The following is a 21,568-nucleotide window of genomic DNA, read 5'->3' on the forward strand; positions in this document are numbered from 1 at the left end:
CTTGACCACAATAAAACACATCCACGCACAGGCACAGGGGAGAGGGCAGCAGAGGAGGAGGGCGAAAGGGAAACGAGATCTGGAAGAAAGGTACAGAGGGACTCGGCCCCGCTGGCTCCGAAGGCAGAGGGAGGGGCCCTGAGCCAAGGAATGCAGAAGCCTGTGGAAGCTGGAAAAGGCCAGAAAAGATTTTCCTCCAGGGCCTCCAGGAAGCTCACAGCCTTGCTGACACCAAGGTTTTAGCCCAGTGAGCTCATGTCAAACTCCTGGCCTATAGAACTCTAAGATAATAAATTTGTGTCATGTCAAGCCACTGAGTTTGTCATCATTTGTTACAGCAGCGACAGAGGACTAATACATACTATTACAGAATAGGGCTCTGAGGTTCAGGCTGTTGGCTCAAGGTCACAGAGCTAGAGAGCGATAGAAGTGGGTGTTCGCCAGGCCCGCCTGGCTGGGAGCCCTGCCCTGAAGCACGTTATTCCCTGTCTACCACCCCTTCCTCTGGATAAGATGACCCTCCGAAACCGTGGCCCCCAGGCCTGCCTTGCCTATGCAAAGTCTACACGAGGATATTTTCTAGGGCTCCAAAGGACCCAGACCCTTGGGGCTACCCTGGAGTCCTGGAGTCTTCACAGAAGGTAGCCTGAGACCCCCACCAGCCTCCTCACGCACCACACTCCCCACACGCTCACCGGCCCTTTCTCTGTCCTCGGGTGCGCCAAGCTCATTCCTTCTTCGAGCCCTCCGCATTCGCTACTCCCGGCCCTTGGAATGCTGTTCCACAGCTGCTCCCTCCTCGTGTCCGTCCCAGCTTCACCATCGTCTCCTCTGAGAAGCCTCCTCTGACCACTGCAGCCTGCAAGGCTCTTCTCTGACACTCAGCCCCCCACCCATGTCTTGTTTTATAATCTTCACCATGTTCAAGGCTATTGGGGCACCATTGTCTCCTCCTCTCTAAATTCCTAAGCTGGCCCATGACCTGGCCTTTGCCTTCCCAGTTTTGGGAAAAATAACTTTGCTTTTCTCTGTGCCACTCACGTGCTGGCCCTCACTCACAAGAGGACACGTGGGATGGGACAGGGCGGGCAGGAAGCCATCAGAGCTCAACTCAGCCACTCCCCTCCCTCCTCTAGCGGGCTCACCCTCAGGGCACATGCGCCTTACCACCCCCCCCCACCCCCGCTCCCCCAATGGTGCCATTAGTGGCCCAGCTCTGTCAGCATCTGGGATTGGAGGTCAGCCTACTTGATGGCAGCAATGTGGCCCTTCTCAGTTGGAAAGGTGGATCGTTTGCTCTCCTTCTAGCAGATTCCCAAACCCATCTCCCATTTGTTTCAATTAGGAGGGAAGAGAGCGAGATTACTTACTGGCTCCTCAAAGCCCAACTACTGCTTTGTGACTTTACCTGGCTTATTTATTTAGCCTAGTGATTAAGAGCTCAGGCTCTGGGCTCAGACGCCTGCAGACTTAACCCCACTCTGTCCCCCACAGCTGTGTGACCTTGGGCATGTTACCTGACCTCTCTGTGCTTCAGTTTCCCCATCCATTGAGCAAGTGCAATGACAGGGTTTGCCCTGGTGTTGTGGCAAGGACTACATGAGTCATGCCCGTGGAACAGTACTTGGCATGTGTGTGTAAGGGTTCTGCAAATGTTGACAATTGTCATTACTGGTTTGTGTGTTTGCTTGGATTAAGTGCCCCAGGAGAAGAGACTGGGCCTCTCTTGTCCCAGCACAGTACCTGGGGCACAAATGCATCCAGTGAGAAAAATAAATGAACAGCCCAGAACCAAGCACCTCTCTTCAGGACGCTATTGACTGTGTCTGAGTAAATGTTGAGGATTAGTTCGCATTCCAGTACCACACCGGGGTCCGGGGCAACCTTGCAAAGGCCATCACCCTCCACCTGCTCCTCTCCGTGAATGTGCCCTCCTGCTGGGGCTAACTAAGCAGCCAGAAGCTGCAGACGAGGGGCCCCTGGAGGCACGCATCCACCCCTCTGTGGCTCCAGATGAGACAGCCCCAGCCCACGGCAGACATCACCGTAGGCAGCATGAGGCCTGCCAAATGAGCTCATGGTGAAAAAATGCCAAATGTCAAGAAAGTGATGTTCTTGCTTTTTGTTTCATGCTCCGGCATCCCTCTCCTATAGTGCCGGGGGCCCAGCTGTTCTCTGTCTGTGGCCTGGTCCTTCAGCCCGCAAGTGACTGTTGTGCCCTCTGTTTCCGGGATGGGGGGCTGGCACAGTCTCCTTACAGCCCTCCCCCCACCCTCTCCCCTCTTTGTAGAAAACACACGCCACTGCTTGCAGCCCCAGCACATCTTGCAAGTCTGTCAACACCTCCTCACCCTCAGGGTGCAGTAGCAGGCGGGCATAAAGCCGTCACGGGTTTGACCACAGTCTCCTGGGTGGCTTGAATGTGCCAGGTGAGTGCTGCCTGCCAGGGAGGCAATGGAGGGGAAGCGCTGGTCTGTGCCCTGGCAGAGCTCACAGATCAGAGGGGCAGAGAGACACCTGGGAGCCCACGGCGAGAGCAGCATCATGACGACACTGTGGGAGCCGAGGAGGCACCGACCTACCCGGCCGTGCCAGGAGGGCAAAGGAGGCTTCCTGGAAGGAGGGCCCTGGAGCCGAGTCTTGAAGAGAAAGCAGGGAGCCAGGGTTCAGGGTTCGGAGGGGAGGGGAGAGAAGATGTGGTCATCTGGACAGAGGGAGCAGCCCAAGCAAAAGTCCGGAGGTGAGATAATGCAATGAGAGCCCTTCTGAGGGACAAATGCTCACTTCTCTGAAGGCATCAACCACAGGGTGTGGACTTTTCCAGGGCCGCCTGTTATTATGTCTCCCCAAAATGCATATGTTCAAGGGGCACCTGGGTGGTTCAAGTCTGTTAAGCATCCAACTCTTGATGTCGGCTCAGGTCGGGGTCTCACGGTTTGTGAGTCTGAGCCCTGCTTTGGGCTCTGTGCCGAGAGTGCAGAGCCTGCGTGGGATTCTCTCTCTCCCTCTCCCTCTGCCCCTCCCCTGGCCTCTCTCTCTCAAAAATCAATTATTATTTAATTTAAAAAACCCTCATATGTTCAAGTCCTAATCCCTGGGCCCTCAGACTGTGACTGTATTTGGAGACAGGGTCTCTAAAAGGGTAATTAAGGAAAAATGAGTTGATCGGGGTGGGCACAAATCCAATCTGACTGGTGTCCTTGTAAGAAGAAGAGGTTAGGACACCCAGGCACACACAAAGGTGAGGACACAGGGGAGAAGATGCCCATGTCCAAGCCAAAGAGAGAGGCTAAAGGAGAAAACAACCAGCTGACAGACTGACCTTGGACTTCTAGCCTCCGGCACTATAAGAAAATGTGTTTCTATTGCTGTTTAAGCTCCTGGCGCGTCTGTGGTACTTTGTTATGCAGCACGAGCAGACTGATACACTCTGCCTAATTTCAAACATTCCCTCGTTCCTCTTCCCTGAAGGTCACTCACGCTTCCCAGCTGGTTGGCCTTGACATCTGGTTCTGAGCACGTGGCATACCCAGCTTTGAGAAGGATGTGCTCGGAATGGAGAGGGAAGAGTGGGCACAGACCAAGCCAGCTCAGGCCCAGGCGTGGGGACTGTGACAGGTAGGCCCCTCCCCGTCCCCTCATCAACTGTTTTCCTTATTCTTCTTTCCAGGGTCCTGTCTGGAAAACCTCCTCTCGTGCACAGCTGCTGTTTCTGCCTGCCCAGCAAGCTTCCCCCTTCTTCAGATTCACCTTGACTTTCCTCTGGAAACAACAATCCATCCAGGAGGTTTGGCTGGCAGTGACCACACCCACAGCCTTACTGGCTTGACCTGGTCAATCAGAGCCCCAGTGNGCCTCTCTCTCTCAAAAATCAATTATTATTTAATTTAAAAAACCCTCATATGTTCAAGTCCTAATCCCTGGGCCCTCAGACTGTGACTGTATTTGGAGACAGGGTCTCTAAAAGGGTAATTAAGGAAAAATGAGTTGATCGGGGTGGGCACAAATCCAATCTGACTGGTGTCCTTGTAAGAAGAAGAGGTTAGGACACCCAGGCACACACAAAGGTGAGGACACAGGGGAGAAGATGCCCATGTCCAAGCCAAAGAGAGAGGCTAAAGGAGAAAACAACCAGCTGACAGACTGACCTTGGACTTCTAGCCTCCGGCACTATAAGAAAATGTGTTTCTATTGCTGTTTAAGCTCCTGGCGCGTCTGTGGTACTTTGTTATGCAGCACGAGCAGACTGATACACTCTGCCTAATTTCAAACATTCCCTCGTTCCTCTTCCCTGAAGGTCACTCACGCTTCCCAGCTGGTTGGCCTTGACATCTGGTTCTGAGCACGTGGCATACCCAGCTTTGAGAAGGATGTGCTCGGAATGGAGAGGGAAGAGTGGGCACAGACCAAGCCAGCTCAGGCCCAGGCATGGGGACTGTGACAGGTAGGCCCCTCCCCGCCCCCCTCATCAACTGTTTTCCTTACTCTTCTTTCCAGGGTCCTGTCTGGAAAACCTCCTCTCGTGCACAGCTGCTGTTTCTGCCTGCCCAGCAAGCTTCCCCTTTCTTCAGATTCACCTTGACTTTCCTCTGGAAACAACAATCCATCCAGGAGGTTTGGCTGGCAGTGACCACACCCACAGCCTTACTGGCTTGACCTGGTCAATCAGAGCCCCAGTGACAGGTTCAGGGATGTGACCCAATGTGGGTTCAAGAGCCAGGCCTGGAACTTTTAGGAAGAAAAATCCATTTTCTGATGGAGGCATTAATCCAATGTCTCAACTTTGTGTCTTCATGTAAAGAGCCCACCTCAGAATGGTACGAAGACAAATGAAGGCAGAGATGAGAGGGAGGAAGGGAAGGAGAAGAGAAGGCGGGTAGGCAAGGAGACGGGAGAGTCCCTAACAGCCCTGGATGCCTCAGTTACTCAAGACAATACAGTCCCTTCTGCTGATGGCGGATGCACTAGCCAACTGGCACATCGACCTTGCTACGCTGCCTACAACGCACAGGCCAGCCCCCCAAAACTAGCTTCTGGACACCTGCCATCTGGAACTTGAGGGTCATCTGTAGGCGTCTGGGAGTCCCTGCATCTTGCAATCGGTGGAGAGACCTGGTGGATATACCTCTCTGGCCTGTGCGACGGTCCACCCCAGACTGAACCCCAAGTCCTGCCGGAAACACAAGTCCTGCTATTAGACCCAGACACGCCAAAGGCAAAGAAATGCCATGTAAGACGGAGCTCACTTTTGGAAGCTGGGTTAAATTCCAGCACCACGAGGGTGTCTGGGCCCTGGGGAGGGCGTCCTTCCATCTCCTGGTCCCTGGGGACATCCTTCGGCACCGAGTCCCCGCTGGAAATGGCGGGGTCATCTCTGGGGTAACCCCCCAGCGCCTGCTCCTCGGGCTCCGAGAGCACATCTTCTTCGATAGAGTCGTACTCGTCGCTGGAACCATCTTTTTGTTTCCTTTGTCGATTGACACTAAGTTCCAGGCTTTTTCTTAGCTCCTGCCAAAAGTCAAGAAGAGAGGCAAAAAATAAAAAGAAATATGTTACTTTGAGAAAAAGTCATCTGAATATAGATCATTAGAACTAAGGGACAATTCCCAGCAAATGGACATTTACCAACATCATCTCGACACACGTGTTGTCATCACTCTGAAGATGAGAAAGGCAGGGACAAATCAGCCACTCCCCAGCAGGGAGGTCATTACAGTATTAATTGTGGTCATAGGCCTGGGATGTCACGGAGAGTGTGTGCGTGCATGTGCTTATGCATGTGTGCGTGTGTGTATGTGTGCATGTGTGTATACATGTGTGCGTGCATGTGTGCGTGCGTACGCATGTGTGCGCGCGTGTATATGTGTGTGCATGTGTGTGCGTGTGTATATGCATGTGCGCGTGTGCGTATGTGTGCATGCAAATGCATGTGTGTATGCGCGTGTGTGCATGTGCATTTGCATGTGGGTGAATATGTATGTGTGTATGCATGTGCATGTGTGTGCGTGTGTATATGCATGCGCATGTGTGCATATGTGTGCGTGCAAATGCATGTGTGTGCGTGTGTGCGTGTGCATTTGCATGTGGGTGAATATGTATGTGTGTATGCATGTGCATGTGTGTGCGTGTGTGTACGTGTGAGCATGTGTGTGCATGTGTGCGTGTACGCACGCACGTGTGTATGTGTGTGCATATGCATCTGTGCGTGTGTGTATGCATGTGTGCATGTGTATGTGTGTGCACGTGCATATGCATGTGTGTGCATGCATGTATGTGCATGCGTGGGTGCGTATGTGTGCGTATGCATGTGTTACAAATGTTTTGGTTTGGGGGCTCTGGGGGAGTTTCTCAGGCTCCCAGAGGCCTGAGAAGGTGCACTTCTAATGAGGTGACATTAATGCTGCTGGTCCAGAGGCCACACGTTGAATATGAAACCCCAAAGGGCCCCAAATGATCCTGAAATTCCAGATGGTAAAATGTCTGGCAGAGAGTCGCGGGGGGCGGAGGGCTATCCTTTGCATTGAAGGATGTTTGGAAGCGCCTAAGATCGCATAAGATTTAGCACTTAACCATAACTGCCTGGCCATTTGTTTCAACCCGTGTTTCATCTCCGTGAGATGGTAGACTTACAATCTAAAGGCCAAGCGTGAAGATCTACCCTTGGAATGACCAGAAAACTGATGACCAAGCGGGATACTTTTAAAGGGAAGAAGGGCACCAGTCCACTTACCCTGGGACAAGAATGTTAAACAGACTCTCAGCACAAACCAGTGTGTCCAGTCAGCCTCGCTATCCTTCCACCATAGCTCGTGTTATCTAATATGGCTCTGAGAAAGCGAGAAGCAATCAACGTTGCTTGCTGGATGTGTGTGGTTGGCCAGTAAACTCATTAGCCAATGTTACTCGTGGTGTGCTGAATAATGACTCCTCAAAGATGTCCACGCCTTAGCCCCTGGACCCCGTGAATCAGTGACAGTTCATGAAGGGCAGAGAGGCACTGGAATACTTTGATCATGTTAGATAAATCATTGTAAAAAGATGATGGTAGAAATATGATGGACGCCAAATATGGTGCCTGTGGGGACTCGGGACATAAGGGGCACATTAGGGAAACCAGGGAAGGAGGAATCCCCATAATGTAGTGGCAGGATCTTAGCTGAACCGTGTCTACGGTTACGTGAGAAGTGGTACGTGGAACTGAGATTTGATGATGTGGGAAACTCTCGGTCTATCTGGGCCGCACAAGACGCTAAAATGAGGAGATTCATGGTCAGAAAAACCTGCTCTCGAGAAAAGCTGGGGCAAGGCTGCATAATCTTTTGCGAGCACTTGAGAAGGTTCCAAAGTTTGGCGTATTCAATCGTACCAAGGGCTCTCTGAAGACATGGGTCTCCTGCATCCTGTCAGGCATCGCAGCAGAAGCCAGGGATAGAGGGAAATTCTCTAGGGAAGATGTGTGAAGCAACCTCTTGTCTCATGGAGGGAATCCCAGAGAAGTACATAGGAGACCATATGGTTTTTGAGAATGGCATGCATACCAGCAGAAACACTCGCAGCTGGCACCGAAAGGGAGAGACGAAGGACGGAATCCAAGAAGGCTTCGTACTCTCCAAATTCTACAGTCAGGGAGCGTTGGGCTCTGCGCTGACAGTGCGGAGCCTGCTTGGGATTCTCTTTCTGCCTCTCTCTGCCCCTCCCCTGCTCATGTTCTCTCTCTCTCAAAAAAAAAAAAAAAAAAATAGATCACTCTGGCTCCTGAATACCGAGTGGAATTTGAAAGTGGTACAGCAGCAGCAGCAGGGGGGAAGGTGGAGGTGGCTGCAGAGGTGGGGACAGCAGGTGCATTTGGAGATGCATTTTGGAGGCAGAGATGACCAAAGATGGGCTAGAAATGAGTAGGGTATACAATGACGGGCTAGAAATGAAGGGTATATACCCTTTGACCAAGTCTCTCTGAGAATTATCCTTCACTGTTAATATATAAAGATCATTGAGGGATCGTTGATAATAGAGAATGATCTCAATACGCGAAAAGAAGACGTGGGTTCAATGGCACGTCGAGCGGGCACCAATGGAGCCTCGAAAATGAGGTAGATCTCATGCACTTACTCAGAGAGATAGGAAGACATACATTTAAGCAAAAACAAGCACGTCAAAAAATGCGCATATACAATACATCCAATTTAAAAAATTCGTTTCTGTGCACGTGTGCAAATATGCATACAAAAAGTCTGGAAAAATGGGGGCGCCTTGGTGGCTCAGTTGGTTAAGCATCTAACTTCAGCTCAGGTCATGATCTCACTGTTCTCACTGTGAGTTTGAGCCCCGCGTCAGGCTCTGTGCTGACAGCTCAGAGCCTGGAGCCTGCTTAGATTCTGTGTTTCCCTCTCTCTCTGCCCCTCCCCCGCTTGTGCTCTGACTCTCTCAAAAAATTAAAAAAAAAAAAAAGACTGGAAAAACAGTCACCAAATTACTAACAGTATTCTCTCTGGAGATGGCGTTAGGGGAACTTTCTTTTCCACTTTGTCTTACCTTTTTAAAAATGTTTATTTATTTATTTTTGAGAAAGAGAGAGTGTGAACAGGGGAGGGGCAGAGAGAGAGGGAGAGAGAGAATCCCAAACAGGCTCCATGCTTAGCACAGAGCCCAACACAGAGACCCTCAAACCCATTACTGTGAGATCATGACCTGAACCAAAATCAAGAGTTGGATGTTCCACTGATAAAGCCACCCAGGAGCCCCTACTTGTTATTATTATTTTTTAAATTATAAGCATATTTCCAATTTGTAATTAGGAGAAAATGATATATTTATATGTATGTTTAAATCCTGTCCCTCACTCTGGAAGTAAGTAACTTCCCCACAGGAGTGGTAGGGACAGTGGGTGGCAGACCCTGGACAGCCAGCTGTCTGACATGCTCCCTATTCCAGATCTAATCTTGTCCCCCCAAAGAGTGACTCAGAAAGCAGCAAGCAGTAGCACTTGACTCAGGAAGACGATGGACCAGTGTCTGTCTGACTTAAAATATCCAGTCAAGTGGTCCAGATGTCAAAACAACAGGCCATCAGGGCGCCTGGGTGGCTCAGGCAGTTGAGCGTCCAATTCATGATTTTGGTCATGATCCCAGGATCATGGGATTGAACTCCATGTCAGTCTTTGCACTGAGCATGAAGTCTGCCTAGGATTCTGTCTCTCTCCCTCTGCCCCTCTCCCTTACTCAACTGCTCGCTCTCACTCTCTCTCTCTGTCAGGAAGGAAGGAAGGAAGGAAGGAAGGAAGGAAGGAAGGAAATAAAGAGAGAGAAAGAGAGAAGGAAGGAAGGAAGGAAGGAAGGAAGGAAGGAAGGAAGGAAGGAAGGAAGAAAGAAAGAAAGAAAGAAAGAAAGAAAGAAAGAAAGAAAGAAAGAAAGAAAGAAAGAAAAATAGGCCACCAATTCTAACAGGGAGAAACTCAGGGACTATAGCACCTGGGAACCTTTCTCATGAAAAAAACCCTCCCCAAACGCAATCCAAACAATGCAGGGTGAAACCAAAATAAAGAACACGAAGTTGGAGACTGTGGTAAAAGGTCTGACGGTAAACACAGAACCCATTTAGAGACCAAATAAATACTAGACAATTACGCACACTTGGGTCATGGGCCAGAATGCGCTGCTCTAAACCTAAGGCCTGAGCTTAGCTAACAAAAGCCAGAGGAGGGCAGGCAGTGTGGGCGGACCCCTGACCTCATTTTCCATAGCAGCCGGTTATTCCAAGTCCACCTTAAATGGAAACACAGAGTTTTTAAAAATGGCAACACTGACCTGTTACTATTATTTTTCATAATTTATTAAACCGGAAATATTTTTCAAAAATTTTAAATGTTTAGTTATTTTGAGAGAGAGACAGAGGGAGAGGGAGAGGCAGAAAGAGAGGAAGAGAGAGAATCCCAAGCATGCTCTGCACCATTAGTGCAGAGCCTGGTGTGGGGCTTGAACTCACAAACCGTGAGATCATGACCTGAGCCAAAATCAAGAGTTGGATGCTTAACCGACTGAGGCACCCAGCTGCCCCCGATGAGATATTTTTAAAAACCTCTCTTGTGATCAAGGAATGTGAATTTCAGGGCACCTGCATGGCTCAGCTGGTTAAGTTTTCAACTTCAACTCAGGTCATGATTTCATGGTTCCGGAGTTCAATCCCCACGTTGGGCTCTGTGCTGTTGGTACAGACCCTGCTTTGGATCCTCTGTCTCTCTCTCTCTCTCTGCCCCTCCCCTCCTCACGCATGCTTACTCACTCTCACTCTCTCTCAAAAATAAAAGAATATTTAGAACCAAAAAAAAATTTTGAACTCAGTCATTCCTCCCATTTCAATTTGGCTTTTGCTTCAGTTAAATTAGTGCAAATTTCAATGCCTTAAGTGTATTTACAAAATACATATGAAAAAAAAGCCTAGATTCTGCAAGGCTGGTATCTTCACATAGGAAAATAATACAGTTGCTCGCACTGGGTGAGCTAACTTTAGGAACCTATGCTCTTATAATGCCTGCGTGATTGAAAACCATCTGTTCAGGGGCAAAGGGGAGACAGAGTAAGTAGCAATACTCCCCCGAGAAAGCCGTTCAAAATCTTTCCATCTGGAAAGATGAGAACCTTGGACTGGTCGCTTTGAAAGCCAACCTGCCGGCACTTCAAAGGAATAGCATGCAGGGGGATCTACTGGTTGCTTTGAAGCTGTCATCCAGAAATTTCTCCATGAAACACACTGTAGAGCTTTGCTTTACAATCTTGTGATTTCAGTGTTCAGTGCTTAAATTTTTTTTAAGTTTCTATTTATTTATTTTGGAGAGAGAGAGAGAGAGTGAGCGAGCAGGGGAGGGGTAGAGAGAGAGGGACAGAGAGAGTATCCAAGCAGGCTCCATATTGTCAGGACAGAGCCAGATACCGGGCTCAAACTCACAAGCCGTGAGATCATGACCTGAGCGGAAACCAAGAGTCGGATGCTTAACCAACTGAGCCACCCAGGCGCCCCTCAGTGTTCGGTATTGAAAATGTCAAGTTCACACCCTTGCAACAGATAGCCCTCTGTACAGAGGGGCCAGGGGGGAGGCGGAGGGAGGAATAGACCCCGGACCACCAGCTAAAATGTGGCAGGGGTTTGATGGTCAGTGGATTAGTGCCTCACATGCCTGATCTGCCTCTATTTGCTGGGCTAGGAAAAGAGGGGACCCAGGCGCCATAAAACAGGAAATGTTGCCAGTAACAGTAATATCAAGGGCGGCGGCAGCTACCAATTACAGAGCTTTTGTTACACATGGGCCACCATGCCAACCTCTCCACCCACCTTATCTCATGCTGCCTCTCACCATCCCGGTGGTCCTTATCTTCTAGGCTCAGGGCACCTAATCTAAGTACCAGGGCAGGGTCACGCAGCCAGCAACGGCAGAGCCCGTCTGGATGAATGGCTCTCTGACTCCAAAGTCCGGGCTTGTCACCGCGTGACTATGTTTATTCCCTGCCTGGCACCACCGCGCTGGAAGCAAGTAGTCTCTAGCGCAGGATGGAAGTGAGGTGCCCTGTGACTGTCCTTCGCTTTGTATGGAATTGAGGAAAGCCGCCTGTAAGAGCTTTCGACACAAAGCTGCCTTGAGGCCACTGAACGTGCTCAAGTGCATGCTAAGTGTGAGTGGATGGAGCATTAAACCTCTTATGACCTTCAGAAAAGGGAACAGCTGGGTCTAAGTTCTGGGCCTGGGGTCTGGGCCCCACTCCAGCCACCCTGTGTCCCCAAGCAAATCTCTGGGCCAAAAGCATCCCCCCCCCCACTTCTAATGTGGGAAAATGCGGCCTGGCGACCTGACAAGGCTGCTAACGGACTGCAATGAGATAATAGCTATGAATCAGGGTTCCGTGACTGCTCTACCAGAGGTCTTGCTTTTACAGAAAACTTCAAATTGAGATGACAGCATATTCACTTTTAGGTCTCAGATCCTCCCGATTTTGCCTACGGGAAGATCGGATGTTTAGACCACGAAGTCACAATGGACATGCTGACAGTTTTTGAGAGGAAGTGGTGGGCTCTGGGGTGGAGGTCACTGACCTGCAGCCGGCCCCCGGGATCCCCACCAACCAACCCCCAATAATGTCCTTTAGTCGGTTGGCAGATTGATAAAATTGGGATTTCAAATGCTTTAAGTCCGATATGCACCATTAGCTGTAATAACTCCCACTCATGCCTATTGCCTTATATGAACCATGGTGCACATTTATATTAATCTGCCTGGTCCAGAAAGGATTTTTACCCCGCATCGAGAGGTTAATTGACTAATTTGTTTTTCTTTTCATTTACTCGTTTATTCGACAAATATTTTACCGTGGAGTGTATTTATCCCAATAAGTGTGTCTGACTGTTAAATATGAGGGATAGAGGAATGAACTGGGCAGACAGTGTCTGTTCTCATGGAATTTCTAATATGGCGACAAAAATAGCCATTTTAGAAGAAATTACAAGGGCAACAGGCTTCGAGAACCCAACCCTGGAGCTTGCCAACCCATGCCTCAAACCTGGCGGCTCCTGGATCACAAGCTTCCCAGAATAAAGTGACTTGAGCCCTAAGTTGAGGGTCCACACTGTGTATTTCTGAAATCACCTTTCCCCACGCCAGTTCTGGCAGAACTATGGCTCGAAAATCTGAGCCATACGTGACATGTTTCCAATGCCCGTGTGGTGCTTAGTTTTTGATACTTTCCTACTGTCCCATTCAACCTTGGCTTGTCTTTTACTAATTTTCATTTAAAGCTAAATTTATTGATGAAGTACCGTGGAGTTCAGTCTCAAACATCTATCATTATGAAGAACAAATCTATCCTTGCCTTAGGGAGTGGGGTGACGTAAGGGAAAGAGCAAGGCCAGGGAAGGAGAAGGGCATGAGAGGCTGCCCACCTGCTTCCTGGGCTGTGAGTCCCTTAACAAACGCCTGAGCTACACAGCATCACCTGAGCCTGCCCAGAGCGGGGACTGGCTATAGGAAACTGCACAAGGATAAGGGGATAGAGAAAAACAGTGCTGTCAGCCAACGAGAACTTTTGAGGAATGCCTGAAAGGTAGAGCAGAAATCACATCTATGACTAACTAAAGGCAAGGGAAACTTCAGACAGAAACACGGGCAGTAATATTATCTCTAGAAGGAGTGGTACAGGTGTCTTTGTGTAGAGTCCAAAGTCAAGACACAGAGAGAGGAAGCCCTGGGGCATTCACTAGGAGGCTGCTTTTAGGGCTGCTGGTTCCTCCCCAGCATATTAAGTATAGAGGCGCTCACCCACAGGCTGAGCCCAGAGTGTGGACTCTGGGACAGGAAGGCGGGGCAGTGCCTCAGGAAGTCACCGACCCCAAGGGAGGCAGGAGCTCCCATACCTAAGGTATACAACATCCAAGAACATGTTGCATCTCAACCCCACAATCACCACGGTCACTTTACATAAAACAGAATGGGCAGAGGGAGTGGGATTCTCAAATACAAAAATGAGCAGACAACCATGAGCAAACATTTGGGGAAAATCCACATGTTGAAAGATAGGCACTGAATTAACAAAAGAACTAATACCCAATGAAAGAGAATTAATAAAACAAATAGAGGAAGACCTTAGAATACAGAGTATTAATATCCCTGGAGAGATTTAAGAAGACATTTCATCCATGAAAAAGAAACAACTAGAGATCCTAAAAGTTTTAATTCTATGAAAAATTTTAAGAAATAAACTAAATAGCAGAAAGAAAGAAAAGAAGTGTTAGAAAATCAAGCCAAACAGTTTTATAAGAACATGGTACAAAAAGATAAAAATAGTATGAAAGAAAAACTAAGAGACTTGAAAGGATAGATACGGGCCAATGTTTGTGCAGCAGAAGCTCCAGAGAATAAAACAGACACAATGGAAAATAATAGTAGCAATAATAATAATAATAGAAAATTTTCCAGTGCTAAAGTAAGACACAAACCTTCAAATTGAAAAGGTATACCTACCACTTTAAATGGGACAGATATTGATAGTGATATATTCATATAGATAAAAGATACAATCTATAAGAAAAATATCTTGACTCTATATGCACATAATAACAGTGATTTGAAATATATAAAGCAACAGAGAAATAAAAAGGAAACTTGACAAGTTAACAGAAATCAACCAGATTAAATAAAAATGAAATAGGATCTCTTAAAGTAGTTTGCTATTGAGCATAAAAATTTCCTATAAGTCTTACTGAAAATGCAGATTTCAAACAGTCCATCTCTTACCTCCCTAGATCCAATTCTGTCTTTTAGTGGGAGATTTCACAGTTTTAATAAGCAGCCCAGGGGATTCTGATATAAGTGGTCTGGGACTATGAAGACTCACCAGATTAGATAATTCAGGAAATAGCTTGATTTAATAGATACATTGAGGGGCACCTGGTTGGCTCAGTCAGTTAAGCATCTGACTTCGGCTCAGGTCATGATCTTATGGTTTGTGGGTTCGAGCCCTGCATCAGGCTCTGTGCTGATAGCTCAGAGCCTGGAGCCCAGTTTAGATTCTATGTGTCCCTCTCTCTCTCTGTCCCTCCCTCACTCATGCTCTGTCTCTGTCTCTCAAAAAGAAATAAATGTTAAGAAAAACTTTTTTAAGTAGATACACTGAGAACTTTGTATCAAAAGGAAAATAATTATTATTCTTTTGAAAGATCATGGAGCATCCATAAAAATGATCTGGTAGACCACAAATGAAAACCTCACAAACTTCCAAAAACCAGAAACCAAACAAGCCATCCTCTGATCTTAATGTAATAAAATTAGAAAGTAACACAAAGGACAGCAAAACAACAACAGATAAAAAGGCTATTTACTTAGAACATTTGTAAGAACTTTTCTGAATAAAGAGGGAACCCTCTCCACCCCTAATCACAAACCAAATAGAAATAAATGACAACGAAGACACTATGTACATAGCAAAATTTGCAGGATAAGGACAAAGCAGTGTTTGGAGGAAAATGTATAGCCTTAAAATTGTTATATTAGAAGACAAGACAGAAGACAGAAAACAAATGAATTAAACATTTAACTTAACAGACTGAAGTTATAAAGTGGAGGTAGGGAGAGAACCAAAGCAATAAATTAAACCAAAACATTTAGGGAAAGAATCAAGATAAAAGTAGAAATGAACCAAAATAGAAGCCAATAAATGAAAGAGTGAATGAATAAATAAATGATGAAATAAAGTAAACATGCTCAATAAAACTAAAAGCTGGGCACAGCTCAGCTAGGTAGGTGGAGAGAGCCTTTCACATTTTACTCATTCTGAATTGTTTGACTCTTTTCTAATGAGAAGGCACTCATATATTAGATGTTGTATTAAATAACTCGAAATAATGTAAAAATACCTAAGAAATCCTAAGTAGGCTATAAATGCAAGAAGCAAATGACATTATTTATTCCAATAGTGATGCAGAGGTTGGTTATTCTTTACTTTCATTAAGATTGAAAAAGATGCATTAGTAACTCGGATACAATCCGGTCGGTGTCTTCACTTATAGAAATGCTCTAGCGGATGAAAGAATCACTACGTCTCTCGCTTCTAGACCTGCACTTCATGGGTAGTTGATGCTTGTTCAGCATCATTCCACATGAATCATTCATGCTCGTCACTGAATAATTCCTGCACTGCTGGCCTGTGCTGCCTGACCCTCCTGCCCAGCACCCTGCCTGATGCCATCAGCCAGGCAGTCCTTTGGTCTGAGCTGTCTAGTTGGGCATCTCTGGGTGCATTCAGGGCACCTTGTGCCTCCCCCGCCCCCCACCCCCATGGCTCTGAGTACCAGACAGGCTAACTCAAATTTCTCTAGAACAGAGAAAGAACTCTGCCTCCTCTCACCAGGAACAAAGCTATCCAAACCGAAAGTTGCAAGCTGGCAGTCTCGGGCCAAATATGGCCAGCTATATATTTTGTTTGATCTATAAAAAATAGTGAATCAGTTATCAACATTAAAAAAACAAAAATAAAAAAACTGGGAGGAACTGAACACAAGGAAACCCAGACACCTGGCTTCTCTTAAAACTAGAAAGCCCGGTACCCCCGGGCTCCTGTGTCCGCACGACAATCAAGCTGTGTCAACAATGTTCTCTACATCCCCACCGCTCCCCACCAGGCCCTGACACCCAGGCCAAGGGCTGTGCTTGCTACTTGCCTGCCTCACTCCCGTCATTTAAAATAGTCATTTTGGGGGCCCGGTTGGTTGAGTGTCTGACTTCGGCTCAAGTCACGATCTCGTGGTTCGTGAGTTTGAGCCCCACGTCCGGCTCTGTGCTGACAGCTCAGAGCCTGGAGCCTGCTTCAGATTCTGTGTCTCCCTCTCTGTCTGCCCCTTCCCTGTTCATACTCTGTCTCCCTAAAATAAATAAACATTAAAAAATTAAAATAAGATAAAATATTCATTTCAGTTGGCATCATGTGCCAGCAATCCCTATATTTCGGGATCCAAACTCCATCCCCCAAAAGGATTCTTCTACCACAAGCAGAGTAAGAGTCTTTGTCAGATTATGTGCTAGATTCCAAACTCTGACTCATAGTTTGGAAAATACTGTCGCCGGGATGTGATGACTGCACTCAGCTCGTGTGGGCCGGCCAGGGCGCCTAATCAATATCCACACCACCCCCTCACATTGACTGACTAAATCAGCAGATGATTCAATTCACTTGACTTATGAAGATTTATTTGCAAACGAACTCCAGGCCAGGCACTTTGCTGGGGACCAGCGATACAGAGGCAGAGCCAATGCACATCTCTGCCATCAGGAGGCTCAGATCTGGGCTGAGGGAAGGGTGTTGCAAGCCCTGAATGTGTAACTTTCTTACCACCTACAGCAAGAGTCCCCGGGGTAAGGGGACACTCCATGAATATTATGCAACCTCTAAGCCTGTGTATACTGTGATCAGGAGCAGGATTTTCCTATAAACTCCATCAAGGCTTTACAATGTCAGAGCTGACAGGCACAGGAAATATCTGATCTACCCCTTCTTGTTGAATGAGAGGAAAGGGGGTTCAGAAGCAACGTGGCCTGGCCAGCACCCCAAAGTGTACGTAAACCCCCAAATACCCTCTCAAGGCTTGCTGAATCTCAGCCACTAGCTCTTTTTACTCTGTAAAACAGGAGGCACAGGCTCCAATGGCTTCAGATGATGTAACGTAGCATACAATGGCAATGTGAGGCCGAGGGTCACACATTAGGGAGTGGTGGGGACCAGGGCAGACGGGAGAGTGCATGCTCAGAATAAAAATTTTCTCATCCAGAATAGAACAGGACTTCCGGGGATGGCAGATTAGGGGACCTTAAGCTCACTTCGTCTCACAGATACAACTGGATAACACCCCCCTCAGTGTAAATAACCCAGAAAAAATGACCCGAAGACTGGCAGAGCAGGCAGCTAAATTCAAAGAGGTCACATCAAAGAAGGTAGGAAAAGCAGAGACAGTTAGGGGCTAAACGCACCCGCAGGACTATCAGTGGGAGTGACCGAGGGAAGGATACTGCAGGTGCGGCAGAGGGAAAGAAAAGACCCTCACTCCAGGCACCCCAAGCAGGGAACCTTCAAGGGGAAGATGAGTCCCCATAACATTGGACTTTGAAACCCAGAGGGGCCAAACCTTGTGAGTTCTTATCATCAGTGAGACTTCATACCTGGAACGTTAAAGCTCGGTGGCTCAGCTCTGGGAGAGCCACGAAGGCGAGGGGAAACTGAGTTCCGGCCGTTAAAGAGACAGCACAAAAACACGTCCGTGGAGATACAGTGCAGAAGCAGCAGTCTCAAAAATGCCTGGGGTGGCCATGAAGGGGACTTGTTTATCAACCTTGGAGTGTGTGCGGGAGGGGCAGGGACCTTTAGGAGACTTCTCCAGGAACAAAGGAGACGGCCAGTGCCATTTCCCTCCCCTGACCGCAGCCTGGACATGTGGACACCTGTGGGAAGAGCCCAGGGCCAATCATTCCCACTTGGCTTGTTGACAGTGTGGCAGCCCGGCGTCCTCCCACGGACAGGCCCCCTCCGATATGCCCCTGGCTGGATCTCGTCCCACGTGTTGCCACAGCCTGGCAGTGTGCAAACAGCCCCATGAGGCGCTAGTGGCACTAAAGGTGACTCCTGCCCCGGGTGCAGTGGCGGCGGGGTGGAGGTAACCACATATACCACTCCGACTGCAGACCCAGCAGTGAACTGGGGGCAGACATCTGGTCTGACCACAGGCCCTGCCCACCAACAAAAGCTTCTCAGGGGGCCGCACAGGGAAAGCATCCTGTCATTCGGTACGACTGCATCTCTGGCAAATGCCTGCTCTGACTCCACTCAAGCCCAAGGCAGCCCCACTCTGGCCCACTAACACCGCAGGGAACAAACCCTGCCCTAAACAGGCAAAGAGAGCCACTAAAGATGACCGGACTGATGGAAACTGGCTTAGTTACAACAGCATGGGGCATGCAACACATAGGAGACACCCTGAAGCACCAGCTCTCAAAAAACAGGAGACAATGAGCCACGGGTCACGACAGGGCCTCTTCTCCATAAGGCCACTACTTTTAAGAGCAGGAGATGAAGCCAAGTTTCGTAACACACGGAAACAGACAGAGACAAAATGAGGAGGCAGCAGAATATTCCCAAATGAAAGAATAGGACAAAATCACAGCAAGAGACATAAATGAAACAGCGATAAGTAACCTGCCTGGAAGGAAATTTAAAATAATGGTTCAAAAGATACTCACTGGATTTAAGAGTGGAGGACTTCAGTGAGACTCAACAAACAGATAGAAAGTAAAAATGAACCATCAGAGATGAAGAACTCAGTAAATGAAACTAAAAATACACTAGAGGAAATAAACAGCAGACTAGAAGAAGGAGAAGAATGGATCAACAACCTAGAGGACAGAGCCATGGAAAGCAATCAAGGTGAACAGGAGAGAGAAAAGAATAATAATAAATAATGAAAACCAAAAAAATGAAACAGAAAAGGGAACTCAGCAACACCATCAACCATAATAACATTCACAATATAGGGATCCCAGAAGAGAGAGAAAATTTATTTGAAGAAATAATAGCTGAAAACTAGGGAGGGAAACAGAAATCCAGATCCAGGGGGCAGAGAGCCCCCAACAATATCAATCCAATGAGGTTCACGTGCTGTAATTAGGGGTGCCTCAGTGGCTCAGTTGGTTAAGCATCTGACTCTTGACTTCGGCTCAGGTCATGATCTCGGGACTTCATGGTTTTGAGCCTTGCATCAGGTTCTGTGCTTACAGCACAGAGCTTCTTGGGATTCTCTTTCTCTCTCCTTCTCTCTCTCTGCCCCATCCCCACTTGTGCATTTTTTCTCTCTCTCTCTCAAAATAAACAAACTTTAAAAAAAGACATGCAGTAATTAAAATAGCAAAACGTAGTGATGATGAGGTAACTTTAAAAGCAGCAAGGGAGAAACAGAAAAACATTCCATGCTCATGGATTGGAAGAACGAATACTGTTAAAATGTCCATACTATGGGGCGCCTGGGTGGCTTAGTCGGTTAAGCGTCCGACTTTCGCTTAGGTCATGATCTCGCGGTTCGTGGGTTCGAGCCCTGAGTTGGGCTCTGTGCTGACTGACAGCGCAGAGCCCAGAGCCTGTTTCAGTCTGTGACTCCCTCTCTCTCTGACCCTCCCCTGCTCATACTGTCTCTCTCTCTCTCTCCTAGAAATAAATAAAACATTTAAAAAAAAAAATGTCCATACTAACCCAAAGCACTCTACATATTCAATGCAATCCCTATCAAAATAAGACCAGCATTCTTCACAGAGCTAGAACAAACAATCCTAAAATTTGTATGGAACCAGAAAAGATCCTGAATAGCCAAAGTAATGTTGAAAAAGAAAACCAAACCTGGAGGCATCACAATCTGGGACTTCAAGCTGTATTATACAACTGTGAGCATCAAGACAGTATAGCACAAAAACAGACATATAGATCCATGGAACAGAATAGAGAACCCAGAAATGGATGCACAAATGTATGGCCTGATCTATGACATACCAGGGAAGAATATCCAATGGAAAAAAAGTCTCTTCAGCAAATGGTGTTGGGAAAACTGGACAGCAACATACAGAAGAATGAACCTGGACCACTTTTTTACACCATGCACAAAAATAAACTCAAAATGGATGAGAGAACTGAAAAGATCTGAAAGACAGGAAGCCATCAAAATCCTAGAGGAGAAAACAGGCAACAACTTCTTTGACCTCAGCCACAACAACTTCTTACCTGACATGTCTCCAGTGGTAAGGGAAACAAAAGCACAAATGAACTATCGGGACCTCATCAGGATAAAAAGTTTCTACACAGCAAAGGAAACAATCAGCAAAACTAAGGCAACCAACGGAATGAGAGAAGAGATTGGTAAATGACATAACAGAAAAAGGGTTAGTATCCAAATCTATGAAGAACTTACAACTCAACACCCGAAAAACAAATAATCCTTTGAAGAAATGGGCAAAAGACACGAATAGATACTTTTCCAAAGAAGACATTCAGATGGCAAACAGACACATGAAAAAATGCCCAACATCACTCATGGTCAGGGAAATACAAGTCACACCACAATGAGACACCACCTCACACTTGTCAGAATGGCTAATATAAACAACTCAGGAAACTACAGATGTTGGTGAGAATGTAGACAAAGGGAAATTTACACTGCTGGTGGGAGTGCAAACTCTGGAAAAGAGTATGGAGATTCCTTAAAAAATTAAAAATAGAACTACCCACAATCCAGCAATTACACAACTAGGTATTTATCCAAAGGATTTTTAAAAATGCTAGTTCGAAGGGGTACATGCACCCCAGTGTTTACACCAGTATTATCGACCATATTCAAATAATGGAAAGAGCCTAAATGTCCAGTGACTGATGAATGGATAAAGAAGATGTAGTACATGTATACAATGGAATATTTACTTGGTGATCAAAAAGAATGAAATCTTGGCATCTGCAACAATGTGGACGGAATTAGAGTGTATTATGCTAAGTGAAATAAGTCAGAGAAAGACAAATATCATATGAGTTCACGTGTACATGGAATTTAAGAAACAAAACAGATGAACATAGTGGAAGGGAAGCAAAAATAAGATAAAAATAGAGGGAGACAAACCATAAGAGACTCTTAAATACAGAGAACAAACTGAGGGTTGCTGGAGGGGTGTTGGGTGGAAGAATGAGCTAAATGGGTGATGGGCATTAAGGAGGGCACTTGTTAGGATGAGCACTGGATGGGGGCGCCTGGGTGGCTCAGTTGGTTAAGCGTCTGACTTCGGCTCAGGTCACGATCTCGCCGTTTGTGGGTTCGAGCCCCACGTCGGGCTCTGTGCTGAAAGCTCGGAGCCTGGAACCTGCTTCAGATTCTGTGTCTCCTTCTCGCTCTGCCCCTCCCCATGCTCACCTCTGTCTCTCTCTCAAAAATAAAGAAACAGTAAAAAAATTTAAAAAAAAAAAAGGATGAGCACTTGATGTTATGTGTAAGTGATGAATCACTAAATTCCATCCCT

At 47.1% G+C, this 21,568-nt stretch overlaps 1 protein-coding gene across 3 annotated transcripts in view; it reads right to left on the minus strand.

Annotated features, from left to right (window-relative positions):
• Positions 1–21,568, minus strand: part of KATNIP (katanin interacting protein) — a 193,977-nt gene that overhangs the window by 92,332 nt on the left and 80,077 nt on the right. For all 3 annotated transcript variants that reach the window (XR_013334225.1, XM_077760457.1, XM_077760456.1), the window contains one exon: positions 5,247–5,508. Coding sequence is in view for 2 of the 3 variants with exons in the window: in XM_077760457.1 (XP_077616583.1) it covers positions 5,247–5,508 (262 nt within the window). In the remaining variant the exon portion in view is untranslated. The remainder of the gene's footprint in view (positions 1–5,246; positions 5,509–21,568) is intronic.

The sequence above is a fragment of the Crocuta crocuta genome, unplaced genomic scaffold (genome assembly GCF_008692635.1).
Source record: "Crocuta crocuta isolate KB4526 unplaced genomic scaffold, BGI_CrCroc_1.0 scaffold73, whole genome shotgun sequence".
In the NCBI taxonomy this organism is placed as follows: Eukaryota; Metazoa; Chordata; class Mammalia; order Carnivora; family Hyaenidae; genus Crocuta; species Crocuta crocuta.